This window comes from Artibeus jamaicensis, unplaced genomic scaffold (genome assembly GCF_021234435.1).
Source record: "Artibeus jamaicensis isolate MK-2021 breed Jamaican fruit bat unplaced genomic scaffold, CSHL_Jam_final scaffold_1019, whole genome shotgun sequence".
Taxonomy (NCBI): Eukaryota; Metazoa; Chordata; class Mammalia; order Chiroptera; family Phyllostomidae; genus Artibeus; species Artibeus jamaicensis.
The window spans coordinates 24511662-24536261 of record NW_026522025.1 but is presented as its reverse complement, the minus strand read 5'-3'; the positions used below and the strand labels follow the sequence as shown (position 1 = coordinate 24536261).

The window sequence follows — 24600 nt, the reverse complement described above, 5'->3', positions numbered from 1 at the left end:
TTGTTTCAAAACATCATTTTTACTATCATTATAAAACAGAAAACAATTTTTAGATGTAAATATATTTAAAAATTAAAACACCTAAGAAATGCAATCTATGCATATGAAAAAGTAAAATATTTATATGCATAACAAGTAGTAGTGACATCATTCATAAGCAGCAGTTAGTGTTTATTTTCCCCATATTTTGGTTTAATACCATAGTGGTAGTTTATTCTTTTTAGGGAAATTGCATAAGGTACACATAGCATATTATGAGTAAGTTACAGAAGACTGTGTAATTGGAAAATTAATTCCAAATAACAACATTTCCTCTAAAAACATGTTTATTATTAAACTAGTTTAAAGTAGTGGACAATAAAATGTGCCTATAATTTATTAAGTCCAAGATATATAGTCAACTTGCATAAAATTACATATGGTATTTTAAAAACAGCCTATTTCTAAAATATCAGTAACTCAGGCAATTGGGATTTCCACAGGAGATAAATTGCCATTAATTTCCTTTTTATGGAGAAAAGGCCCACCTCAAGAACATTACAACTGTGTGATTAACAAATACTACAGCACAGTTTAACAAACAAAATGGTAAAACATGTGCATGAGGATATTCTTTTAAGGGTACCAGCCCTATAGCAGCACTTTAGATAGTGACTGAAATCTAATCATATTTCCAAATGACTTGGGTTTTAAGAATTTAAATTTCCATATAAATGAGAACCTACCAAACTGATAATGTAAAGATGTAAGAAATAAAATACTTGGATAGTCTACTATTTTATTAGAAATATATCTACTAACTCCACAAAAACAAATTTTACACGTAAGCGAAATACTTAAATTTCTGACTTTGGAGAGTGAAATAAAATAGAATGAATGGTTTCTCCTCATCTTTATCTGTAAAAATCCCTTTTGCCTATTTATTTGACCCGTCTCTATTCATGCAATTTAATGAACCCTCAAAATAATTTACATGTTTTTATACAGAATTCACATCTGCATCAGTAAACTGCCAGTCCTTTTATATTTTCAGTGCCTTATCAAAATATGGGTAACAAAGTTTTTCATTCTATGAGGCAGGAAGATGTTTCCTAAGTACTTCTTTGGATGATGAGGATATAGAATCGGGGAAGGACACCTCAAATTCTATTAGAAGGTCACCACGTTGGTCAGGATTTTTTGGAAATGGCAGCCCATATCCAATAATTCTTCTCCTCATTCCAGGTTTCACAATATCATTTATTGACATAGGTATGGTTCTTCCATCCATTGTTGGCACATTAATTGAGCAGCCACACAATGCCTGAAATGCGCAAAATAAAATTAACAAACTTCAAAACTTAAAAGTCTAAATAAAAATATTACCAGATGTAAAGAATGGTACCACTACAGCATAATTTCAACATCCAAAAGAATATCAATAATTATAAGACTTTCCCCACTAGAAAATTCCTTTAGGACATGCAGAGTCAGACATGTTACAAAGAAAGAAAAGGAGAAGAAAAAGAAAAAGGAAAAAAGATGTAAAAAATGTCTTTCACATTGCTCTGGATTGAAATGGATAATTTGAGGCTGTTATTACAACATTCAGGATGCAGGGATGGAATGGCAGGAGGGAGAAATTCAGGTCTGGAAAGAACAGGTGAGGAGCAACAACCTACTTCTCTGAAGGGAAAATGTTAAGACAAGAAATATGTTTATCGTTTTAATCAACAAATGTTTACTGAATACCTACTATATGCCACACATTCCTGCCGGATGCTGAGCATATATAGGGCCCATGAACACAGATCCCACCTCAAGGAATACACAAAGAACAAAGAAGCAAACTAGTCATAATGCAGTATAATGCTGGCACAGGGGTATGTGCAGAACTCTTTGTGAAAGGGGGCACATAGCTTACCCCTTAGCTTCTGGGAGTACAGGATGCTTAACCTAAACATTAGACTAGTGATTGGTATTAGGGCAGAGTGAGAAACTATAGTGCTCCACAGAGTAGAACTCAGATAATGACAGAGATATATACAAGATAATAATGGAACAAACTACGGGAAATGCATATACATCTATTGGTAGAAATAAGATTTAAAACGACCTTTTATACCCTGGTTGGTGTGGCTCAGTGGATTGAGTGCCAGCCTGGGAACCAAAGGGTCATTGGTTCGATTCCCAGTCAGGGCACATGCCTGGGTTGTGTGCCAGATCCCCAATGGCAGGGGCGCACACCAGAGGCAACCACACACTGATGTTTCTCTCCCTCTCTTTCTCTGTCCCTTCCCTGCTCTCTAAAAATAAATAAATAAAATCTTTTAAAAAACAATACTAAAATAAAATAAGATGACCTTTTATGTTAATCTAAAGAGTTGGACTTGATGATAGCTGCTATATGGAGTCATTTAAAAATTTTAAGCAGAGAAATGACATGGCCATGTTTGCAGAATTATAATCTAATTTGAGAAATAGTACCTAAAAATAGAATAAGAACTCATGTATTAAAGCAGTACCTTTATAAATTATTTTCTCTTTTAATACACTTTTGTTATATAACTCCAAATTAACAATTTTGGAAAAAATCTTATGCATGGAGAAAGGTGAGGAGGTATGGCAGATCTCAAAAACCATACTTGTAAAAACAGAGTAGAGTTAGCCCATTATTAGGCCTCACAGTACATAATCCAGTTAGCACTTAAAATGTGCATTTAAATTGTTAGGATAGATAACTAATCTTAGAATATATAATTTTATCCATAAAATTTAGTTCTACCTCAGTGGGTTCTATGAGAATTTTTCTTAAAATGTCTAGTAAGCATTACATATGTTAGCTGTTACTTAAATTTCCTAGAATCAGATATATAATTGTTTGGTTTCAGAAACTTAAATTTTACTAACTTACCTCTCGTAAACTAATTTTAGCAGTATAAATTATATTTGATCCATCCCTTTTAAATTTGGGGTGATCTTTATCTTTAATAATAAAAACAATGTCTGCTGGAATACTAGTTGGTGTTTCATCTCCTTCCCTTGGAAAAGTAATTTTGGTGCCTTCTTTCCACCCTTTTTTAATCTCAATAGTGAGAATTTTGTCCTCAGATCTATAACTTCTTCCATCAGGATTTAACCTTTTTCGAGAAATCTTCATCCGTTTAGTACAACCATTATATATTTCTTCAAGTGATACTCTAAGTTCATGAATAACTGGAGGATCTTGTTTGAGACGGGATGGCCCCACAGAATTCCTGTCTCTTGGGTATCCATTCATGCTGAATCCAAAGGAACTAAAAGGATCTCCATCTACTTCCATTTCTTCAGAATCTCTACCACCACCCATCCGTCTTCCAAAGAAAATTTCAAAGGGGTTGGAACCTCCGAAAAATGCTGCAAATGTGGCATGAGGATCTCCATGAAATGTGTACCGGAAGGTCCCTCCTTGTCCATCAGTACCTCCTGCTCCTCCTTTCAACCCTAAATGAAGAGATAAGCATGAAATAATGTATAATTCTTGAATGTTAAGCTTTCAAAAACTGTATTGATCTTTCAAAAATTGTATTACTAGTAAACTTTGGCCAACTTAGGTTGTAATTTATTCATACTGCCCAGAAATACCATTATTAACTAAATACATAACAGCTACATAACTCCTGATTGTTCCATCCAAAGTTAAAATTTTAGCTTCAAAGTCTTCCTCCAAATACCCATCTTTAATAGTAACTTATTCCTGAATCTCTATTCCACAGATAAATAAGAAAATAAAAAATCAGAACCCCTTATCTCATAAGCTACTGGTTTGACAATCTGAAGTGTATAAACTTAAGTTTTTGAAAGATGTCAATTAAAAGGTCATCAGTAATCAATACAAAATGTATACCCTAAATCTTTAAGCACCATTATCATCAATGAGCACAACAATCAACAATACAATATAACATACTCATACTAACAAGTTTGACTTTGGATCATCTTTTACTGTTTAAAAATTAAAACAAAACTCTTTCTGTGGCTGAAAAGTTCTAATAAATATGAAAAATTGTTTTAGACACTAATATTGTTGTCACTATCCCAGATAACAAAGTTGTTCATCAAGGTATACCATGCAATAGTGTTAATTTCAACAGCATTTTAAAAATCAAGAATTTTAAACACTCGACATATATAAGGCCTTTGGACTGGTTACTTCTATCTATTGTAGACAACCCACTTCAGACAACAAGTTAGTGACCCTCTGACTGTTTTCTAAGGCTCAACTAAGTAATATGTAGCTTACAAGAGATTACACATTTGAATCATCATGTCCACTACATACTGAAGAAAGAGTCTACTAAAACCCACAAAACAATAATATACTGATCTTTCCAGGGACCAATATGGACAGGATTTATATCATTACAGTATGGACAAGCTTTCTGAATGAGCCATATGGGTATTCCTGACCAAAGAAACAAGCAGGAACAGAATCCAAAAATTATAACTAAAAAATTTAGAGATTAAACTAACAGATCCCAATATACTCAAATAGTAATTAGGCAGGAAATATTTTATTCATTTCTGCCTTGCTCTTGCATACAGGGCTGAAAATGACAGGTACACATGTTTATTGAATAAAGGGAATGATCTATTCTTAAAGTCTCCTAAATAGAACCTTTAAAAGGTATCTTGAGTGTCAGAATAGAGAAGAGAGAGAAGCAAAGCAATATAAAGTATATTCATATATACACATGTATGAGATTTAATAATAAAAATTCTATGGGACTCAGAAATTAGTTTTGCATGTTTTATTCTATTTGAGTTTTTCCATTAAAAGGTATACATGTACTCTACTTCATCCAACAGTCTTAGTTGGTCTTTAAATTTTTAATTTTGTCCATGAATAGAAATCTAGAGAATATAAGAAAAATCTAATAACCTGAAAATTGTCAAAATATATATTGAATGATATATCCAAATAGCAGTCAGGAATATTCCTTATAGGAACAGAATGGTTAAGTATAAACAAGACAAGAACTTTTAACATGCAACTAGTCAAAAACTTTTTAGTTAAATTTTAGTGGTGAAGTTATAACTCCAAATGTTAAAAAAGAAAAAGAAAAGCCAGTGACAGATTTTTGTAAATTATATAGGTATATAATTCAAAGTCATAACTAATGTGACTAATGCATTAAATTATTTCAATCATTTCATCTTTCATTCACAAATATAACATGGTATAACAATTTAATAATTAATAAAGTAAATTTAGCCCTGGTTGGTGTGGCTCAGTGGATTGAGTGCGGGCTGCGAAAAGAAGTGTCACAGGTTCGATTCCCAGTCAGGGCACATGCCTGGGTTGTGGGCCAGGTCCCTAGTGGCGGCCACGTGAGAGGCAACCACACATTGATGTTTCTCCCTCCCTTCCCTCTCTCTAAAAATAAAAATGAATAAAAATATTTTTTAAAAAGTAAATTAGCTGGTAATCTAACCCTCTACAAGACAAAATCTAAGTGTTTGAACCCATAATGAACTTATAAAAATAACATTTTAAGTTCTTATATCATGAATTTGGCTTTTCCCTAAAATTCCTCCTCTTCTTCCAAAAACAGTAACTCAGTCAGGATTACAGAATCCCTGAGAAGATTCACATACTGTGTAAAATGACATGTATCAAAGCTGATGAAAGCCTCCAATGAAGCTTTGAAGTTTTCCTTCACTAGTCAACTACACTGCTCAGAGAAACGATAAGGCCACTATACTGACTGAAAAAACCAACCAAAATTCACATTGCTGCAATATAACATGAATTATTATGCAAGTATCACTTACACTGCTGAGCACTTGAATTGTACCAGGTATGTCATCAAATATATAGTTGACTCTTTTATTTTGTACATTTCAACAGCTCGGGGAAAATTTTAAAATTCCTCCGGATTCCCTCTGCTATCCAAAATGTCTCAAACACAAGCATCATTGTATGATTAAGGAATGCACTCGACAATCAAAATTTGCCTATGCTTTACAAAGACTGCTATTATTTAAAAAACAACCAACCAACCAATGTACAATCCAGAAATAAATACATGTTTGGGATACTATACATAACAAAGAATTCCAACAGTTAGTTGACTAAAAGTTTATCAAAAGAAGATGCATTGGAGAAGAATTGGGACTTCAAAAAAATTGTAAGACTTTAATAACTCTTACATTGAGGAAACTTAATATGTAAAAATCCAGTTTCTAGTAAGAATTAGAGTTACTAATATGAGATCCTTTTAACAGTTTTAATTTATAAAAATCCAATGTACTTACTTTCAGAAATACATACCAAATAAAAAGATCCAGTTGATAAAAACAAATAAATAACTGGAAAAGCAAGCTAGTATAGAGATTAATGTACCAAATTAAAGTCTGATCATATAAATACTACCTTTAAGTATTTAAAGTTACTGTTGAAACCATAAACAATAAATGAAAAGAGGCATACAGAAATGTTAAAAAACTGGGGTACTATAAGTATGTGTCATTAAAAATTTTTTTTAGTCTTTTAATACAAACTTGTGTTGACATCCACCAAACAATCCAAAACTATACCTAAAACTTTTGGGGAGAGGCTGGTTCAAAATCCAATTTCAAATTTCTGTAGTTCTGTGTTTTTTGTTTTGAATGGTTTTACTATGTAGAAAATTTATTTTTTAAATAATGTTTATTATATAGCATAAAATTAACCCATTGAAAATACACAATTTGATGATTTTGGGAAAGTTGTAGAGCTGTGCGACCATCACCACTATACAGTCACAGAACATTTCCATCAACCCAAAGAAGTTCTCTAGTTTCCATTTGTAGCTAATCTCTGTTCCTACCTCTAGCCCTTAGGAAACCACTGATCTGCTTTCTTTCTTTATAAATTTGCCTTTTCCATGTATTTCATATACATGGAATCACAGACTATATAGTCTTTTATACCTGACTTCTTTTATGTAGCATAGTTTTTGAATTTCATCCATGATATATGTAGCAGGCTTCATTAAATCAGTCCTTTTAATTGCTAAATAGTATTCCATTGTGTGTGTGTGTGTGTGTGTGTGTGTGTGTGTGTGTGTGTTAGGGAACACATACACAGTATATACCACATTTTGTTTACCCATTCACCAAATGACAGTACTTTGATATGCCTCCAGTTGGGGATTATTACAAATAATGCTGTTATGAATATTCACATACATGTCTTTATGGGGACCTATATCTTCATTTCTCTTTTATAGATTCCTAGGAAAGGAACTGCTGGGCCACATAGTATATTTAAAACATCTCTATTTTTATCCAACTTTTAAAAAATCTAGCATTTAAAATTGTGGATATTAGTTTTTCAAACCATGAATACACTGGATCCCTACTTCTCTTAGTTCCTTAATATGTAATTTAGTAAGTTCAATTAATATAATTCTCAGTTCATAGTTCCTTCCCACTGTATCAGGCCTTGACACAGTGTACTAACTGAAAAAAAGTACATGAGATAAATTAGTAGCAGCTGCAATCATAAAATTCAATGTATTGCTACTGCTAGAGAAACCCATTGGCCATGGAACCAGGCCTGCAGGAATGAATGGACTCATTCTGACAAAAAGAAAATGTTTTCCCACATGTTCACAGAATACCTAAAGGAAATTTTTTTAAAAGAATTTATGAGGCATTCTGAATAAAGGGTTAATATAATGCTTTTCTGTAAAAGAAAAAAATTTTTTTAAAGAATCAAATACAGTAACTTTGATTTTAACTGTATTTTCCAAGTAACATAATGAGAGAATATTTCTGAATAATACTTTAATATTATTTTAAAACTTATAAAACTTATTCTCCCCTCACTATTACCCCTATTGTTTATATAAATAATCTGAGTCAAGAACAAAAAACATTCAAGGTACAGAGATGATCTTGCTTTAGTTTTCTTTGTTTTTTGCTTTTCTTTTTTTAATTTATTCACTGATGATGATCAGTAAAAAATCAAACCAGAGAAATATCACTCAAGAAAAATACCATTAGAAGGAAATGTTAAATGAAGAAAATATATGGTGACTTGTTGAAAGAACCGCTCTGCCTGGTTTCAGGAGTTGTAACTGCCCCCCATGGATAAGATAAGTCTGAGTAAGGGACCTCCAGAATGGGAGTCACAAGGAGACAAAGCTTGTCTCTGCTTCCTCACCTGCCCCCAACTCTTGGTCGGCTTAGTCAGAGATGGGTAAGACCCCTGGGGGGGGGGCAACCTAAGCCAGACATGATCACTTGGGAGGCCATCATGGAAGGACTCAGGGGGCTGCAGCAAAGAGGGAGTGATGGACCCTTACCCTCCAGCTATTCTGACATAGCCTGAGTCCCAATGTCCTCTGGGAGAAGTGCTTCCTGGCTCTAATCCACTTACACCTGAAAACTTATGATGGGAAAGGTGGTGCAACCCCTTGCCAGCTACAGCGGGATCCAGGGTGATCAGGGATAAGAGTTCCTAAAAGTCCTGTCAAGCCTGCTTTGCTAAGAGTGCTTTCATTCATATGATAAGGGTCCGAGCAGGAAATGAGTATGTCTCCCTAAATTTCTGCAATCCCCTTACCTGACAGATACTGACTCAGACTAAGCCATCAGATTTCTTTGAAATGTTATCTACTGTTTGATCCTTGCCACCTGTATTCCTGTGTATTACAACCCAATAAAAGCCATTGAGGAAGGGGCTCTTGGCCTTTCTCCTCTGAGAGATTGGCCACCTCTCCTCCCCAAGCAGATCAAGTCTTAGTAGTATTACTTTTATCCATGGCGGATGGGGGAACTTGCTGGCAAAGTCGCCCCCACCATGACTTGAAAATTTTGAAGACAAATATCCTCAGTGAACACTAAATCCTATGAGTTAGTTATAGACAAAATTGAGCTATCAGTGAGATGTGAATTAAAGCAGTATGTATCTGCTTTTTCATGGGAATTTATATTTTGTGGATTTCTTTTTTTATTAAATTTATTGGGGTAAAATTAATTAATAAAATTATATAGGTTTCATGTACACAATTTTATAATACACCAAATATATATATATATATATATATTAAAGATTTTATTTATTTATCTTTAAAGGGGAAGGGAAGAAGAGAGGGAGAGAAATACCAGTGCATGGTTGCCTCTCCTGCATCCCCTGCTGGGAACTGGCCTGCAACCCACAATCCTTTGGTTCACAGGCCCACACTCAATCCACTGAGCTACACCAGCCAGGGCTACATCAACTATATATTATATTGCACATTTACCACCCCAAGTCAGTCTCCTTCCATCACCATTTATTCCCCCTATTTGTAGATTGCTTTACGAAGTTCCAAAATAAGTTATTTGTAAATAGTACACTATTAGTGGTATCTGATAATCCTGCTTAGCTTTTGAGATGAACCAAATCATAGTATTTTTAGTAGTATGGGCATAGAAGCAAGCAGGATTAAATTGCCAACTACTTGCTTTTTTCAATATTTACTTATAAGAACCTGACACTGCAGGTTCTCATCATGCCAACACTAACAGCAAAAAGTGCAACTTTTGGCAACTTAGATAAGAAAGAAAAATAAGAAAAAATCACTTCAACACATAAGCACCCTGCTTATTTAAATTTAATTTTTAACTCAAAATGAACAGTCTCTGTCTCACTGTATTTTAGGATATAATTCTAATTAGAAAAATTACATATTAAATGCAATAAAGGAAGCAAACAGGTAACAAAAATAGTTTTTATAACTACAATAATTTCAAGAGAACATTTGGGAAAAAATAATAAAATAACTTAGTCCCGACTGAAAAAAATGGAAAACCCCAGAAGCTGTAGGTATTAAAGTACTTTTGTTGTTTTTAATTGGCAATTTAAAATAGACTTACATTATAGCTGCATTTACATGGAGATGAAGGACAAGTTTAAATTAAAATCCAGAGTTATAAAAGAATCTTAAAATGCCCCATTTAACTGTATTCAACTAGTTTCTGATCTCACAATGCAAGAAACAAAAGTACAGCAGGGAAAAGGAAGTTGTCATGCTCTCCTCTACACTGAGATAGTAAAATTTCAAAAGAAATAATGTTACCTAAAAGTAAATCAATACTTGTGCTAAGTGGCCATTTTAGGTCAAAAATTGTATTTCTGAATTCTCATTTTCTTGGCACACAATTACTGTTTACAATTAAGCTAAAAACTTGTTCTGGTATTTTATGACATCAGGAAAATTCTTTCCTCTCCAGGCAGAATGCCAAAACAACTAGAGCTGAATGCCCAGGCCCTCTGTTTCTCAGAGAGACGGCTCTCTTGTTCAGGCTAAACTAGCTTTGCTATGGGAAAGGCAAAAAAATTTTATTTTTGTGAATAAAATATAAACTACTCAGAATTTGAACCGGCAATCTTAAGATTTTAAATGATTGAAGTATCTTCACTGGTTCTGGCAGAAATTCATTAAAAAATAAAACAGGTTGCATAAGACTTTTGACACAATTCATTAATGTGTAAGAGAATTTAAGGCTTCTTTTCAAATATACAATGTTAACATTATAAATCTAATGATAGTATGTGGATATTGCAAAATGCCAAAATCTAAAAAAGACAAACAAGTATATTTTATTCACAGCCATGTAATATTCATATGATCAGAGGTAAAATTTCGTTTTCATCCCTTATTTATCTTTCTACTTTTCATATGTCTAAGAATTCAATTTAATGATAACCAGAAGTCTGAAAGAGGAAGGAAAAGAAAGACACAGAGCTGGAGAGAAAGAAAAATATACACAGAATTCTTACCTTCCTCCCCAAACTGATCATATATTTCTCTCTTTTTAGGATCACTCAATACTTCATAAGCTTCTGCGACCTCTTTAAATTTTTCCTCTGCCTGGGGAGATTTGTTCTTGTCCGGATGAAATTTGAGGGCTTGTTTTCGGTAAGCTTTTTTAATATCTTCATCTGAAGCTCCTTTTTCAATTCCCAAAATGGAATAATAGTCTTTCCCCATTTCGAATGCCTTGAAATGAACTTAGATTTCCCTTTGTGAAAGAAAACGGCGTCCCCAGTCTTAGCAATACGATTCTAAGGAAAATAAGCCAAGCTGGGTATTTTCAAAGTTAAAGCAAATCAGCAATTCAGCTTCGCTGTTTTAAGGCAGCAAGCAGACAGCCTCTCCGTATTTAATTCCTTCCCCAACAGCTCACTTACAGATAAATATACACTACACAGGAGACAGCCTCCTTCTAGATCCTCCCATTTTCACTACGTGTCTCTGTACTTTCTAGAACAGCAAATGCTACAGGACGTCATTTCCCCAGCTGCCGCTAGTCGAAGTACTGAGGTAGGTTTTCTCCTCCTCCACGATTAACTATTCATTTTCCTTCTGGCTCTACCATTTTAATTTCCTTTTTAAGAGGCCAAGTAGATTAAGAGAACAATATTTCAGCATTGAATGTCATAAGTACACAACTTTTTTATTCCATTCTAGGTGAAAAGCTCCAAAAATAATTATAGCTCTTAAGCATCCTATGTTAAGTTAAAGTTATACAAATAAAAGTACCCATGAACTTATTTAGGTATTTTCATTTCAATTTCAAGTTATTCAAATGTAAGATATAGAATACTAAAATATGGTTTGTTTAAATTAAAATTTTCAAAAAATTTGTGATATTTTCAAAAATTGTGGGTTTATCAATCAAAAATCCCTGGAAGTCAGTATACCAATTTCACATTGTAAAAATGCTTTATCATAAACTTCAAAAGCAATACTTTAAAAGAGGTTAAAGGACTTTAATATAATTTTTAAATAAGATTTTAGCTACTAACTTTTAAATATTTTGTAGTATACAGAAGTTAATAGTTCCAGCAAAGTAATATTTATGAAATTTTCAAATCTGACTTTAGTTACTTCAGCTAAAACAGAATGAGACAGAACTTCTGTGCAGTAGATACGATAGGAGAAAAGTATCAGGTTACAGACAGTAAAAACTCACGTTTCTTACAAGACCTTGACTGGATCAGCTTAAAATCTGGAATGTTACTTACAGGGTAGTCATATGAGAAAAAATTTTTCTTTTTACAAACACATTACCCCTAATTATAAGTATCAATTATTGTTAAAGATTTTGGAAAACAGAAAAAAAAAAGATTAGAATTAAAATCTCCCTATCATACCACTTTAGATAATCCTTGCTAAATGTCAGTGTATTTCCTTCTAATCCTTTTTTTCCTATGAATATTTATGGTTATTGGTTGTAGTTTTGTACTTTTTACCAACAAATTTTATAGCATATCATTTATATACCATTTTGATGCCTGCTTTTTTATACATATATTTTGGATATTTAAGAGAAATATTTTCAATGTATGTAACTAATCTTTTCTCTATGGTTTCTTCATTTTTTCAAAAGTGTTCCCATTTCTTATATAATATTGGAAAATGCATTAATAAGAAAATGTCAAAGAATTGCATAGAAAAAAATTGCATAGAACCTTATACTTAAGTATCTTTAGTCTGGGAACTTAAAATAAAAAAGCACATTTATGAGGAAAGTAAATATACGGATATGTTTAGAGTATAATGAAAAGGTGATGATCACATATTAACCTCTAACTATATAGGAACACCTATTCTATATGCCAAACAGCTTTACAATTATGATTCAGCAATTCTTTCATTTGTTCATCTTTGTGCATTTTAATAGCTAGGATCTCCTATTTCTCAAAACTCTCTATTTTAAAAACACCTTGGTATTAAAAATTTATTAACATATATCTAGACTACTTACAGCCTATTCAGCAAATTTTTAGTCCCACCAAGGAATCCTCAACATCAAAAGATAAATTGTTCACATCAAAAACACACACACACAAAGAAAGAACACTAATATACAAAGTAATTTTAACTTTAAAAAAAAGCATATTCCATACTGGAGTCCCAGAGCAGGGAGCAACAACTCGAGTTTGATATAATATAATAAAAACCACCTATTCTAGGGTTAATTTCCAAGGGAGTTCCTTTACATATTCATTACCAAAGGAACATTGACATTACTATCTATGAAAAGCATAAATTATTCCGGTGAGTAATTCTGAGACAAAAACAAGTAGATTTTTTATCTGGTAAAATAATTTTCAGACAGCTAGAAATATTATAAGGACTTGCCATATTAAATGATTTTAGAAACCAAAGACTAGGTTGTTCATATTTCTGAGAAATGCATTATTTATTAACAAATGAAAGAAATCTGGTTCTCCATAAGTAGAGAAGGATGATAAAAGGGTTTTCAGAGTTCTTCAAATATCTTACACACATAAAAGAATAACAGTGGTAAAAGTGAGAAGCCAGAATGCACCTCAACTTGGAAATTTCAATTAATAAGGAAGCAATTATAATTTTAAGACTTTAAATAAGACAACTGACTAGCTTTTGATAAATTGAACAGATACTTGTACACCAACAGCTCTGTAAGTAATTCTTTCAAACATTTGTGAAGTTATTAAAAATTGTTTTAGAAGCCCAGTAAATAACATACTTAGAAATTTGTCCTTAGAAAATTATTCAAAGAATTATTAAATATACAAATATATTTAATATATGCTTCAGTCAGGATTAAGTAAAAATTCTAATGATACTATATTTTCTTTTCTATAACTTTAAAAAGCTTCCATATTTGGAGTATTATGCTTTAATAATAAATATAAACTAATTATTTTAATGAAAGTTGAGATTTTTTTGTTTTATAATCGTAGCTCAAATACTAAATATAAAAATAAAAAAGCAAATATTAAATATATCTAGATAATAAGAATGAAAGATAAAGATCATTTTAACTACAAAAAACTAAAAATACATAACTAGTCATTCAAATGATGCTATCTTAACTTTCTACTTTGGTTTTATTCATAAACAATTAAAAAATAAGTTTTCTTTCTCCAATTCACAAATCACTTCTCAGTTTAGTATAGAGAAAAGCGTCATGCCTTCAAAAGTCTCAGAGAAAAGTTACTATGAAAATTCAGATCATCATACTTAAATACTCAAAGACAAATGAATTCTAATATTTTACCTATACTCCTGTTAAAAACTCTTCTGTCCATATTTAATTCTTAAATGAGTATATTTAGTTCTGAAATTTCTCATTTAAATCATGACTGCCATTCCCTGCTACTTCTTAACCAAGACTAAGAAACTGAAGCTCTTTTATACCTTCCTTGTTAATAGTACTTTAGATAATTGAATATATAATCTCAAATACAAGTATTTAGCAGTGTTTGTAAAATTTGCTAAGGTGGCACCAAGGAATATTGACAATGCAGTTATTAAAAGCACAGATTGTGGGGCCAGACAATCTGGTTAGAATCCTGGCAACACCACTTGCTAGCCTTGGATTTAACCTCTCTGTGCCTCAGGTTTCTCATTTATCAAATGTGATTAACATTAATACAAGCCTGATAAGGTTGTTATGAGAATTAAATGAGAGAAAGGTGTGTTGTACTTAAATGTGATAAGCACAAGGTAAGGGCTATTGAAGTACTATTGTGATGACAATTATCTTGTCATATGAAGTAAAATAATTTTTTTAAAAAGTTATACCATATCTGTAACAAAATGTCCTCTCTGTAGGCATACACATCCATACACAAACACAAAAACAGTCCACCTAAGAATTAACGGGTTTCCAAATATCCCAGTTAATATTTGCTACTTACCCATCCAGGCTATTAAAATTTCAACATTAAAACTTCACATAGGTAGTTCACATTGGTACTGCATATTTCAAATTCATATGTTGTACTTCAAGTGCATTGAATTTCAAGTGCATTGTGTTTCAAATAGATTAATGAATACAGTGTGGTATCAGTGAAAGATTAGGCAAAAAGATCAGTGGATGAGAATAGGGAGCCTAGAAATAGACCCATAAATATGACAACTAATCTTTGACAAAGGAGCAAAGACTAAATAGTGCTGGAACAACTGGACATCCACTTGCAAAGAAATAAATCTAGACACAGAAAGACATGTCAATAGAATGAAAAGACAAGCCACAGACTAGGAGAAAATAATTCAGAAGACATCTGATAAAGGACTGTTATCCAAAACATAAGAATTCTTAAAACTCAAAAATAAGAAAACAACCCAACTAAAAAATGGGCCAAACACCTTCACAAACACCTCAGCAAAGAAGATATACAGATGGCAAAGAAGCATATAAAAAGATTTGTCATATCGCATGTCACCAGGAAAATGTATATTAAAATATACACCTATTAAAATGGCTAAAATCCAAATCAAATTCTGGCAAGAATGTGGAGCAATAGGAATTCTCGTTCATTGTTGGTGGGAATGCAAAATGGTATAGCCACTGTGGAAGACTGTTTGGTGCTTTCCTACAAAAACAAACATAGACTTATGACACCAACCAGCAATGGCAATCCTTGGTACTTATTCACCAAGGAGCTGAAAACATATGTCCACACAAAAACCTGCATATGAATGTTAAGAACAGCTTTATTCATAATTGCCAAAACTTAGAAGCAATCAAGATGGCTCTCAGTAGGTGAACAAACTGAAGTATATCCAGATAATGGAATATTGTTCAGCACTAAAAAAAAAAAATCAGCTTTCAAGCCATGAAAAGACACAAAGAAAACCTAGTTGCATATTGCTAAATAAGTCAAAGAAGCAGTCTGAAAAATATACATTTTAGAGATAATAAAATAGATCAGGGATTTTCAGTGGTTAGTGTGAAGGGAAGAATAAATAGGTGGAGACAGAGGATTTTTATGGCAATGAAACTACTTTATGTGATACTGAAATGGTAGGCATATGCCATCTTACATTTGTCCAAACCCAAGTGTGATCCCTAATGGAAATTATGAACTCTGAATGATGATGTATCAATATAGGTTCATCAATTGTAAACAATGTTTCATCTAGTGGGAGTTGTTTGTGGGGGATGGGACTAAGCATATGTGGGACTAAGCATAAGCATAGGTGGTATATGCTAAATCTCTATGCCTTCCACTCAATTTGCTATGAACCTGAAATTGCTCTAAAAAAATAAAGTCTACTTAAACATCTTAAATATTAAAAATTAATGAAAAATGACTTCTGGTCATGATGGTAAGTAGGTAAAAACTATACTCACCTCCTCCCAGACTACATCAAAATTTCCACTAAATAACAATAACCACCATTGAGAACCATTTAAAGTCTAGCCTGAAGTTTCTATAACAAAGGGTATACGGAAGAACGCACATTAAGACTGGTAGGAGGGGCAAAGACTAGGAATAGGCAGGGCGTGGCAATTAAAAGTCATGAAGGATATCTGTGCTACAGAGGTACCTCCTGAGGAATGAGGGGTTCCAGTCCCACAGCAGGCTCCCCAGCCCAGGGTTCCAGTGGCAGGAAGACAAGTCTCCATAACTTCTGGCTGTGAAAACCAGTGGAGATTGTGGCTGGTCATGGAGGCCTTGTGGAATACCAAGTGTTCCTCTTAAGGAGTCTATGACTTACTTACTGATTGACTCACTTGCTCTGAGCTCCAGAGCTCAGTCAGCAGCTCCAAAGGTGCCAGAAACATACAGGGAGAAAATAAATTGTCTGGCCTTAGGGCAAAGGCTAGAGGAACAACTTTCTCCCAAACAGAAGTGGTGGCAGAGGCCATCACTCCTTTGATGAGCTCACTCCCTGCAAGCACAGGCAGGCACCATATCTCAGTCCATATCAACCTGGCTAACACTGTCCACCCTGCCCTGATTTTCCATCAGATCCCACCACACCCGATTTTCAGGCCCACCCAAGTTGCTTTCAGTAGCTTTTCCATACAAATGACCTTTCTTGGCTTATGCTTCAGACTTTCCTAAGATATCTCAAAGGATCTCAAACCCCAAACAAGTAGCTTCTGGCCTTGGTGTGCCCCATACCTCTTGCTAGGCAGTCCCTAGCCCAGCACTAATGACAGTGGGCCTCAGTTCACAACTTAGCCTCTTCCAAGCCCAACCATCTGCTGATCATTTTTTAGCTCATAATCAGGGCAGGGCACAGGATGCAGCTGACCTTGGCTTGTACCTCCCAAAGAGCCCAAGAACCAAAACTGGTGGCAGCTTCAAGCCTCACCAGAGCACCATCCAGCTACCTCTGTAAACAACATACTCAAAGGGCAGACTCAGCAGGCATCAGAGCCCTGCTAAGTGAATCCTGCTCAATAGGGTCAATCCCTGCCAACAGTTCCTCCACTGTAGTCACAACCAGTCTTCAGAACCAATCAGCTTGAAGATCAATCCCTCACATTAATGTGTCAACAGCAATCAAGAATCAACTACAACAGGAGGGCACACAACCCACACAAGGGACCCACATGTATCACCTAGCTCAAGTGACAGGGAGACAGCTCCACTGGGTCCCTCTATAAGGCCATTCTACCAAGACTGGGAGACATAGCAGCTCTTCCTATTACACAGAAACAAACACAGGGAGGCTGCCAAATGAGGAAACAAAGAAACATGTCCCAAATTTGAAAAAAAAAAAGAACAAAAGTCCAGAAAAAGAGCTAAACAAAATGGAAACACACAACCTACCAGATGCAGAGTTCAAAACACTGATTATAAGAATACTCAACCAAAGGATACTAAGGATATCAAGAGTAGATAATTAGGGCTTCAACAAAGAGGTAGGAAACATAATAATGGAGGTAGAAAACATAAAAAACAACCAGTTAGAAATGAAGACTATAATAATTGAAATGAAGGACACAGGTAACTAACAGTAGAATAGATGAAGCAAAGAATCAAATCAGTGATTTGGACAATAAGAAGTCAGACAACACCCAATCACATCAGCAGAAAGAAAAAAGAATTGAAAAAAATGAGGATAATTTAAGGGACCTCTAGGACAACATGAAGTGTACCAACATTCACATCATGTGGATGCCAGAAAGAGAAGAGAGAGCATGGAATTGAAAACCTTTGGGGGAAAAAAATGACAGAAAACTTCTTTAACCTGGTAAAGGAAATAATACAAGTTCAGGAAATGCAGAGAATCCCATATAAGATGAACCCAAATAAGCCTACATTGAGACATATCACAATTAAAATGCCAAAGGTTGAAGACAAAGAGACTCTTAAAAGCAGCAAGAGAAAAGTTGTTAGCTACCTACAAGGGGGCTCCCATAAGACTGGCAGCTGATTTTTCAACAGAGACTTTGCAGGCCAGACAGTATAGGCACAAAAATATTCAAAGTAATGAAAATCGAGGACCTATAACTAAGATTATTCTACCCAGCGTTCAGAATCAAAGGACAGATAAAGAGATTTCCAGCCAAGAAAAAGCCAAAGGAGTTCATCAGCACCAAACCAGTGTGTTAAAGGGTCTTCAAGAATAAGATAAAAAACTGAGTAATAAAATGGCAATAAATACATATCTATCAACAATCACTTTAAATGCAAAAGGATTAAATGCTCCAATCAAAAGACATATGGTAGCTGAATGAATAACAAAACTAGATCTTTACATATGCTGTCTATAAGAGACTTGCTTCAGATCAAAAGGAACACACACTGAAAGTAAAAGGATGTTTAAAGATATGTTATGAAAATGGAAACAAATTTTTTTAAAAAGGCTGTAGTAGCAATACTTATACCAAGCAAAACAGACTTTTAAACAAAGGCAATCATAAGAGACAAGAAGGACCCAGCAATTCTACTTATGGAGAAATCAAAAACATTAACTCAAGAACACATATGAATCCATCCATTTGTTCATTGCAGCATTATTTACAATAGCCAAGTTATGGAAGCAACCTAGGTGTCCATCAATAGATGAATGGATAAAGAAGAAGCAGTACATATATAAAATGGAATATGACTCAGCCATCAAAAAAAGAATTAAATCTTGCTATCTGCAATTACATGGATGGACCTGGAAGGAACTGTGCCGAATGAAATAGACAAAGAAAAACAAACACCAGATTATTTCAGTTATATGTGGACTCTAAAAACAAAATAAAGAAACAAGCAGATCAGTAACAAACTCAGATACAGAGAATGTTTTGATGGTTGGCAAATGGGAGGGGTTTAGGAGAAATGGGTGAAAAAGGAAAAGTGATTAAGTACAAACTGGTAGTTGCAAAATAGTCACAGGGAGATACAGTACAGGTAGGGAACATAGTTGGTAATATTGTAGTAACTATGTATGGTGTCGGATACTAGATTTATCAGGGTGGTCACTTCATAAGTTATGTAAATGTCTGTTCACTATGCTGTATACCTGAAATTAATATAATATTATAAATGAAGAGTAATTATAAAAAATTACTTAAAAAACAAAAAAATGAAGAAGTATAATGTTTATATTTTAAAATATATACAAGTATGTCTTTGATTTTAGGGTAACAGATCTTTCTAGCATTAATTTCCATTGCTGCCTCATATACTTCAATCGTACTGAAGTATTAAAAGTTGCCTAGGGAAAACTACTGACTATCATTGAATATAAAATCCTGTTAGTGGACTAGCATAAAGGGGCTATGAATGTCGAAAAAATAAATAAAAACTTACAAATTAGAATGCTGGATTTCTCATCTCACCTCTGCTATTTAGTAGGTGAGTAACTTAGGCAAATCATTTAATTTTTCTAAAATCCTAACCTATAAAGGCTATAATGAGAATCAGATGAGATAATATACATGAAAGCAATAATATTCATGTAATAGGACTTCTGGCCAAAATGGAGGTGTAGGAAGACACACTGTGTCTCTTTGCACAACCAAAAGAAGGATAAGAAATTTAAAAACAAAAAACAACAAGAACTGCCAGAAAATTGAACTGTATGGAAGTCTGACAGCCAAGGAGTTAAAGAAGAAACATTCATCCAGACTAGAAGGAGGAGCGGAGATAGGCAGCAGGGCAGAGAGGACTTGCAGCAAGCTGGTGGACCTGGCAGGCAGCAGCTGGCAGACAGGGCAGTCCTACCTTTGTGTGTGGATAAACCAGGAGGAACAACTGGGGAGTGAGACAGACTGTGCAACCCAGGGGTTCCAGCACAGGGAAATAAAGCCTCAAAGCCTCTGACTGCAAATACCTGTGGGGGTTGATACAGCAGTGGGAGAAACTCGCAGGCTCACAGGAGAGTTCATTGGAGAGACCCACAGGTTCCTAGAATGTACACAAGTCCACCCATCTGGGAATCAGCACCAGAAGGGCCCAGTTTGATTGTGAGTAGCGGGGGAAGTGACTGAAATCCAGCAGAGAGCAGAGGAAGTGGCATTGTTCCCTCTTGGATCCCTCCCCCACATACTGCACCATAACACAGCGATGTGAGTTGCCCTGCCCTGGTAAACACCTAAGGCTCCACCCCTTACTATGTAACAGGGGTGCAAAGACAAAAAAATGGCCCAAATGAAAGAACAGATCAAAGCTCCAGAAAAAAATACAACTAAGCGATGACGAGATAGCCAACCTATCAGATGCACAGTTCAAAACACTGGTAATCAGGATGCTCGCAGAATTGGTTGAATATGGTTGCAAATTTAAGGAAAAAATGAAGGCTATGCTAAGTGAATTAAAGGAAAATGTACGAGGAAACAACAGTGACAGGAAGGAAACCGGGACTCAAATCAATGGTGTAGACCTGAAGGAAGAAATAAACATTCTATTAGAACAGAACAAAGAAACAAGAATTCAAAAAAAATGAGGAGTGGCTTAGGAACCTCCAGGACATCTGTAAATGCTCCAACATCTGAGTCATAGGGGTGCCAGAAAGAGAAGAGGAAGAGCCAGAGGTTGGAAACTTATTTGAAAACACAGTAAAGGAGAATTTCCCCAATCTGGCAAAGGAAATAGATTTCCAAGAAGTCCAAGAAGCTCAGAGAGTCCCAAAGAAGTTGGACCAAAGAAGGAACACACCAAGGCACATCATAATTACATTACCCAAGATTAAAATGAAGGAGAGAATCTTAAAAGCAGCAAGACAAAAGGGGAGAGTTCCCACAAAGGAGTTCCCACAAAACTGTCAGCTGATTTCTCAAAAAAAAAACCTTGCAGGCAAGAAAGGGCTGGAAAGAAGTATTCCAATTCATGAAAAGCAAGGACCTCCATCCAAGATTGCTCTATCCAGCAAAGCTATCATTTAGAATGGAAGGGCAGATAAAGTGCTTCCCAGATAAAGTCAAGTTAAAGGAGTTCATCATCATCAAGCCCTTATTATATGAAATGTTAAAGGGACTTATCTAAGAAAAAGAAGAACAAAACTATGAACACTAAAATGACAACAAACTTACACTTGTTAACAACTAAACCCAAAACAAAAACAAAATAAACTAAGCAAACAACTAGAACAGGAACAGAATTACAGAAATGGAGAGCACATGGAGGATTATCAGCAGGGGGAGAGAGGGGGGAAAAAGTACAAAGAATAAGTAGCATAAATGGTAGGTAGAAAATAAACAAAGGGAAGAATAGTATGGGAAATGTAGAAGCCAAAGAACTTATATGTAAGACCGATGGACATGAACTAAAAGGGGCTGGGGGGGAATGAGGGTGGGAGGGGGGTGCAGGGTGGAGGGGAATATAGGGGGTAAAATTGGACAACTGTAATAGCATAAGCAATAAAATATATTAAAAAATCGCCCTGGCTGGTGTAGCTCAGTGGACTGAGCGTGGGCCTGTGAACCAATGGGGATCTGTGAACCAATGGATCGCAGTTTGATTCCCAGTCAGGGTACATGCCTGGGTTGCAGGCCAGTTCCCAGCAGGGGACTCACGAGAGGCAACCATACATTGATATTTCTCTCCTCTCTCCTTCCCTTACCCTCTACAGATAAATAAATAAAATCTTTAAAAATATATATATTAAAAAATAAAATAAAATGAAAAGTATTCATGTAATAATAGACACATACAAGTTTTTATTATTTTAAACTATATAAGCATTTTTGCTACCACTTGGAGGTCTATTAAGAAATCATCTCCCTTTATTCAGGAAGTTTTACTTGGTATAAAACATTTTTTTAATTTTAATGATCTATTTTATTTAATCCAGTAGATCCAAAATATCATCTTTTCAATTTGTAATCAATAAAAACTGATTAATATTTACATTCTTTTTCTTAATTATATTTTATTATTTATGCTATTACAGTTGTCCCAGTATATACAACATTAACATAAATATAAGAATCAGGAGACTTCCACCAAGATGGAGGCATAGGTGGGAACATTTTTCATTCTCACACAACCAAATCTAAAAACAACAAAGTTTTAACAATAATAAACACAACCAAACCACACAGAAAATCAAATATGGAGTCCAGAAACAATGGACCACTCAGCTAAACTGGTGAGAGGGGCGAAACGAGCAGCGGAGCCAGTCGGGCAAAAAAGATCCGGGCAGTGTACAGGCAGCCGGAGGTGTGGATCTGATGTGCGGGCTAGCTACAGGCAGAACCCAGGGAAGAGGCGCTGCTGGCTGTCTGCAGTCGGTCACACATTTGCACGCAGATAAACCAGTGAAGAGGCGAGCATTGAGACAGATCTCGCAGGCCCCAGCGACTGGCGCAGGGTGGCAGACTTGCATATTTGCGCTCGGATAAGCAGGCAGAGGTGAGCAGTGAGGAGGACTGGGCAAGCGGAGAGGACCACCATTGCTCCCTCTCTGACCCCGCCCCCACATACAGTGTCACAAACCTGCGACCTGGGTGGCCCCGCCCCAGTAAACACCAAGGCGCCTCTCCTCGTACGTAACAGGCACGAACAAATCAAAACATGGCTTAAGAACAACTCAGAGCCCCAGAGCCGATAAATCTAAGCGATGAAGAAATAGCCAAACTTTCAGATGCACAGTTCAAAAACACTGGTGATCAGGATGCTTACAGAACTGGTTGATTATAGTAACAAATTAGAGGAATATATGAAGGCTAAACTAATTGAAATGAATGGAAATGCACAGGAAACCAATAGTAATGGAAAGGAAACTGGGACTCAAATCAAAGGAGTGGACCAGAAAGAGGAAAAAAATTACCAAACAGAAAAGGATGAAGAAACAAGAATTCAAAAAAATGAGGAGAGGCTTAGGAACGTTCAGGACATCTTTAAACGTTCCAACATCCGAATTATAGGGGTACCAGAAGGGGAAGAGGAACACCCACAAGTAGAACACTTATTTGAACAAATAATAAAGGAGAATTTCCCCAATCTGGCAAAGGAAATAGACTTCCAGAAAATCCAGGAAGCTCAGAGATTCCCAAAGAAGTTGGACCCAAGAAGGAACACACCAAGGCACATCATCATTACATTAGCCAAGATTAAAATGAAGGAGAGAATTCTAGAAGCAGCAATAGATAAGGGGACAGTCACCTACAAAGGAGTACCCATCAGACTGTCAGCAGATTTCTCAAAAGAGACATTACAGGCAAGAAGGGGCTGCAAAGAGGTATTCCAAGTCATGAAAACCAAAGACCTACAACCAAGATTGCTCTATCCAGCAAAGTTTTCATTTAGAATAGAAGGACAGATAAAGTGCTTCTCAGATAAGATCAAATTCAAGGAGTTCATCATCACCAAGCCCTTACTATATGAAATGTTAAAGGGACTTACCTAAGAAAAAGAAGATAAAAAAGATGAACAGTGAAAGGACAGCAAACTCAGTTATCAACAACCACACCTAAAACAAAAGCAAACTAAGAGGACAGCTAGATCAGGAGTGGAAACATAGAAATGAAGATCACATGGAGGGTTAGCAACAGGGGAGTGGGAGAAGGAGAAGAGGGGAGAAGGTACAGAAAATAAGTAGCATAGATGGTAGATAGAAAATAGAGGGGAGGGTAAGAATACTCAGGGAAATATAGAATCTAAAGAACTTGAGACACGTGGTCATGAACTAAAGGGGGGAGAATGGTGGGGAAGGGGTGTGCAGGGTGGAGGGGAACGAAGGAGGGGAAATAGAACAATGTAATGGCATAATCAATAAAAAAAGATTTTAAAAAAAGGAAAAAAAAAAGAATCAGCTCCCCAAAACTCAGGCATCCTCTAAGATCATGCCCCCTACATGTTCCCTTTAAGATCTTTATCTCTGAATTTTAGACTCTTAGATAGTGTTAAACTATTACTATTCTATGTCTTCCCCATAATAATATTTGTATAATATAGTTTATCAAATACTTCCATATGTTTTCTCACATGTAATTTATAAATATGCACACACATCTGATATTGAATTCAGTAAAAATACTTCAAAGAGCTTACCTATAATTAGCAATCTACTAGTGAACGATGATATTCTTACAATATTAACATACACTTAAGGAGTACTAGGCTGTATCTGTTCTAATATTTGGCCTACTTTTTAGATAATTAAGTAATTAAATATAATCAAACTATTGGCCATTTAATAATAAACTATATTTTACCTCTACATGTTCTAGTCAGTCATCCAGATCCATGGGTTCCACATGTGTAATTCAACTGTAGATCAAAAATATTTAGAAAAAAAATTATGTTGTTGCTGATGTGTACTATGTAATTAGGTTTACAATGGTGTAAACATGTACATACTTTTTTCTTGTCATCATTCCCCAAATAATACATGCAGTATAACAATTTACATAATGTTTACATTGTATTAG

At 34.9% G+C, this 24600-nt stretch overlaps 1 protein-coding gene and 1 long non-coding RNA gene across 3 annotated transcripts in view; one reads left to right on the top strand and one right to left on the bottom strand.

The window, feature by feature from the left end:
* Positions 1-24420, bottom strand: DNAJB4 (DnaJ heat shock protein family (Hsp40) member B4). 2 transcript variants are annotated; one of them, XM_053655588.1, is made up of 3 exons: positions 24385-24420; positions 2894-3462; positions 1-1303 (listed from the first exon to the last, which is right to left on the bottom strand). In XM_053655588.1, exons 2-3 carry the CDS (start codon positions 3326-3328, stop codon positions 1070-1072), a joined length of 669 nt encoding a protein of 222 aa, XP_053511563.1. In that variant the 5' UTR covers positions 3329-3462; positions 24385-24420; the 3' UTR covers positions 1-1069. The 2 variants fall into 2 exon arrangements, with proteins under 2 accessions (XP_053511563.1, XP_037004031.1); XM_037148136.2 differs by lacking the exon at positions 24385-24420 and adding an exon at positions 10775-11242.
* The window catches only part of LOC128625876 (uncharacterized), a 28169-nt gene continuing 14829 nt past the window's right edge, over positions 11261-24600 (top strand). Inside the window, exon 1 of the long non-coding RNA XR_008389738.1 lies at positions 11261-11318. This is a non-coding gene — a long non-coding RNA (uncharacterized LOC128625876). The remainder of the gene's footprint in view (positions 11319-24600) is intronic.

What these genes read in the sequence shown, in the direction of transcription:
- DNAJB4 (XM_037148136.2), bottom strand. Translation starts at nt 10,985, where the DNA reads ATGGGGAAAGACTATTATTCCATTTTGGGAATTGAAAAAGGAGCTTCA. An exon ending in TGATCAGTTTGGGGAGGAAG is followed by an intron (nt 3,463 to 10,774) that starts GTAAGAATTCTG and finishes CTCTTCATTTAG; the next exon opens with GGTTGAAAGGAGGAGCAGGA. An exon ending in CTAAAATTAGTTTACGAGAG is followed by an intron (nt 1,304 to 2,893) that starts GTAAGTTAGTAA and finishes TGCGCATTTCAG; the next exon opens with GCATTGTGTGGCTGCTCAAT.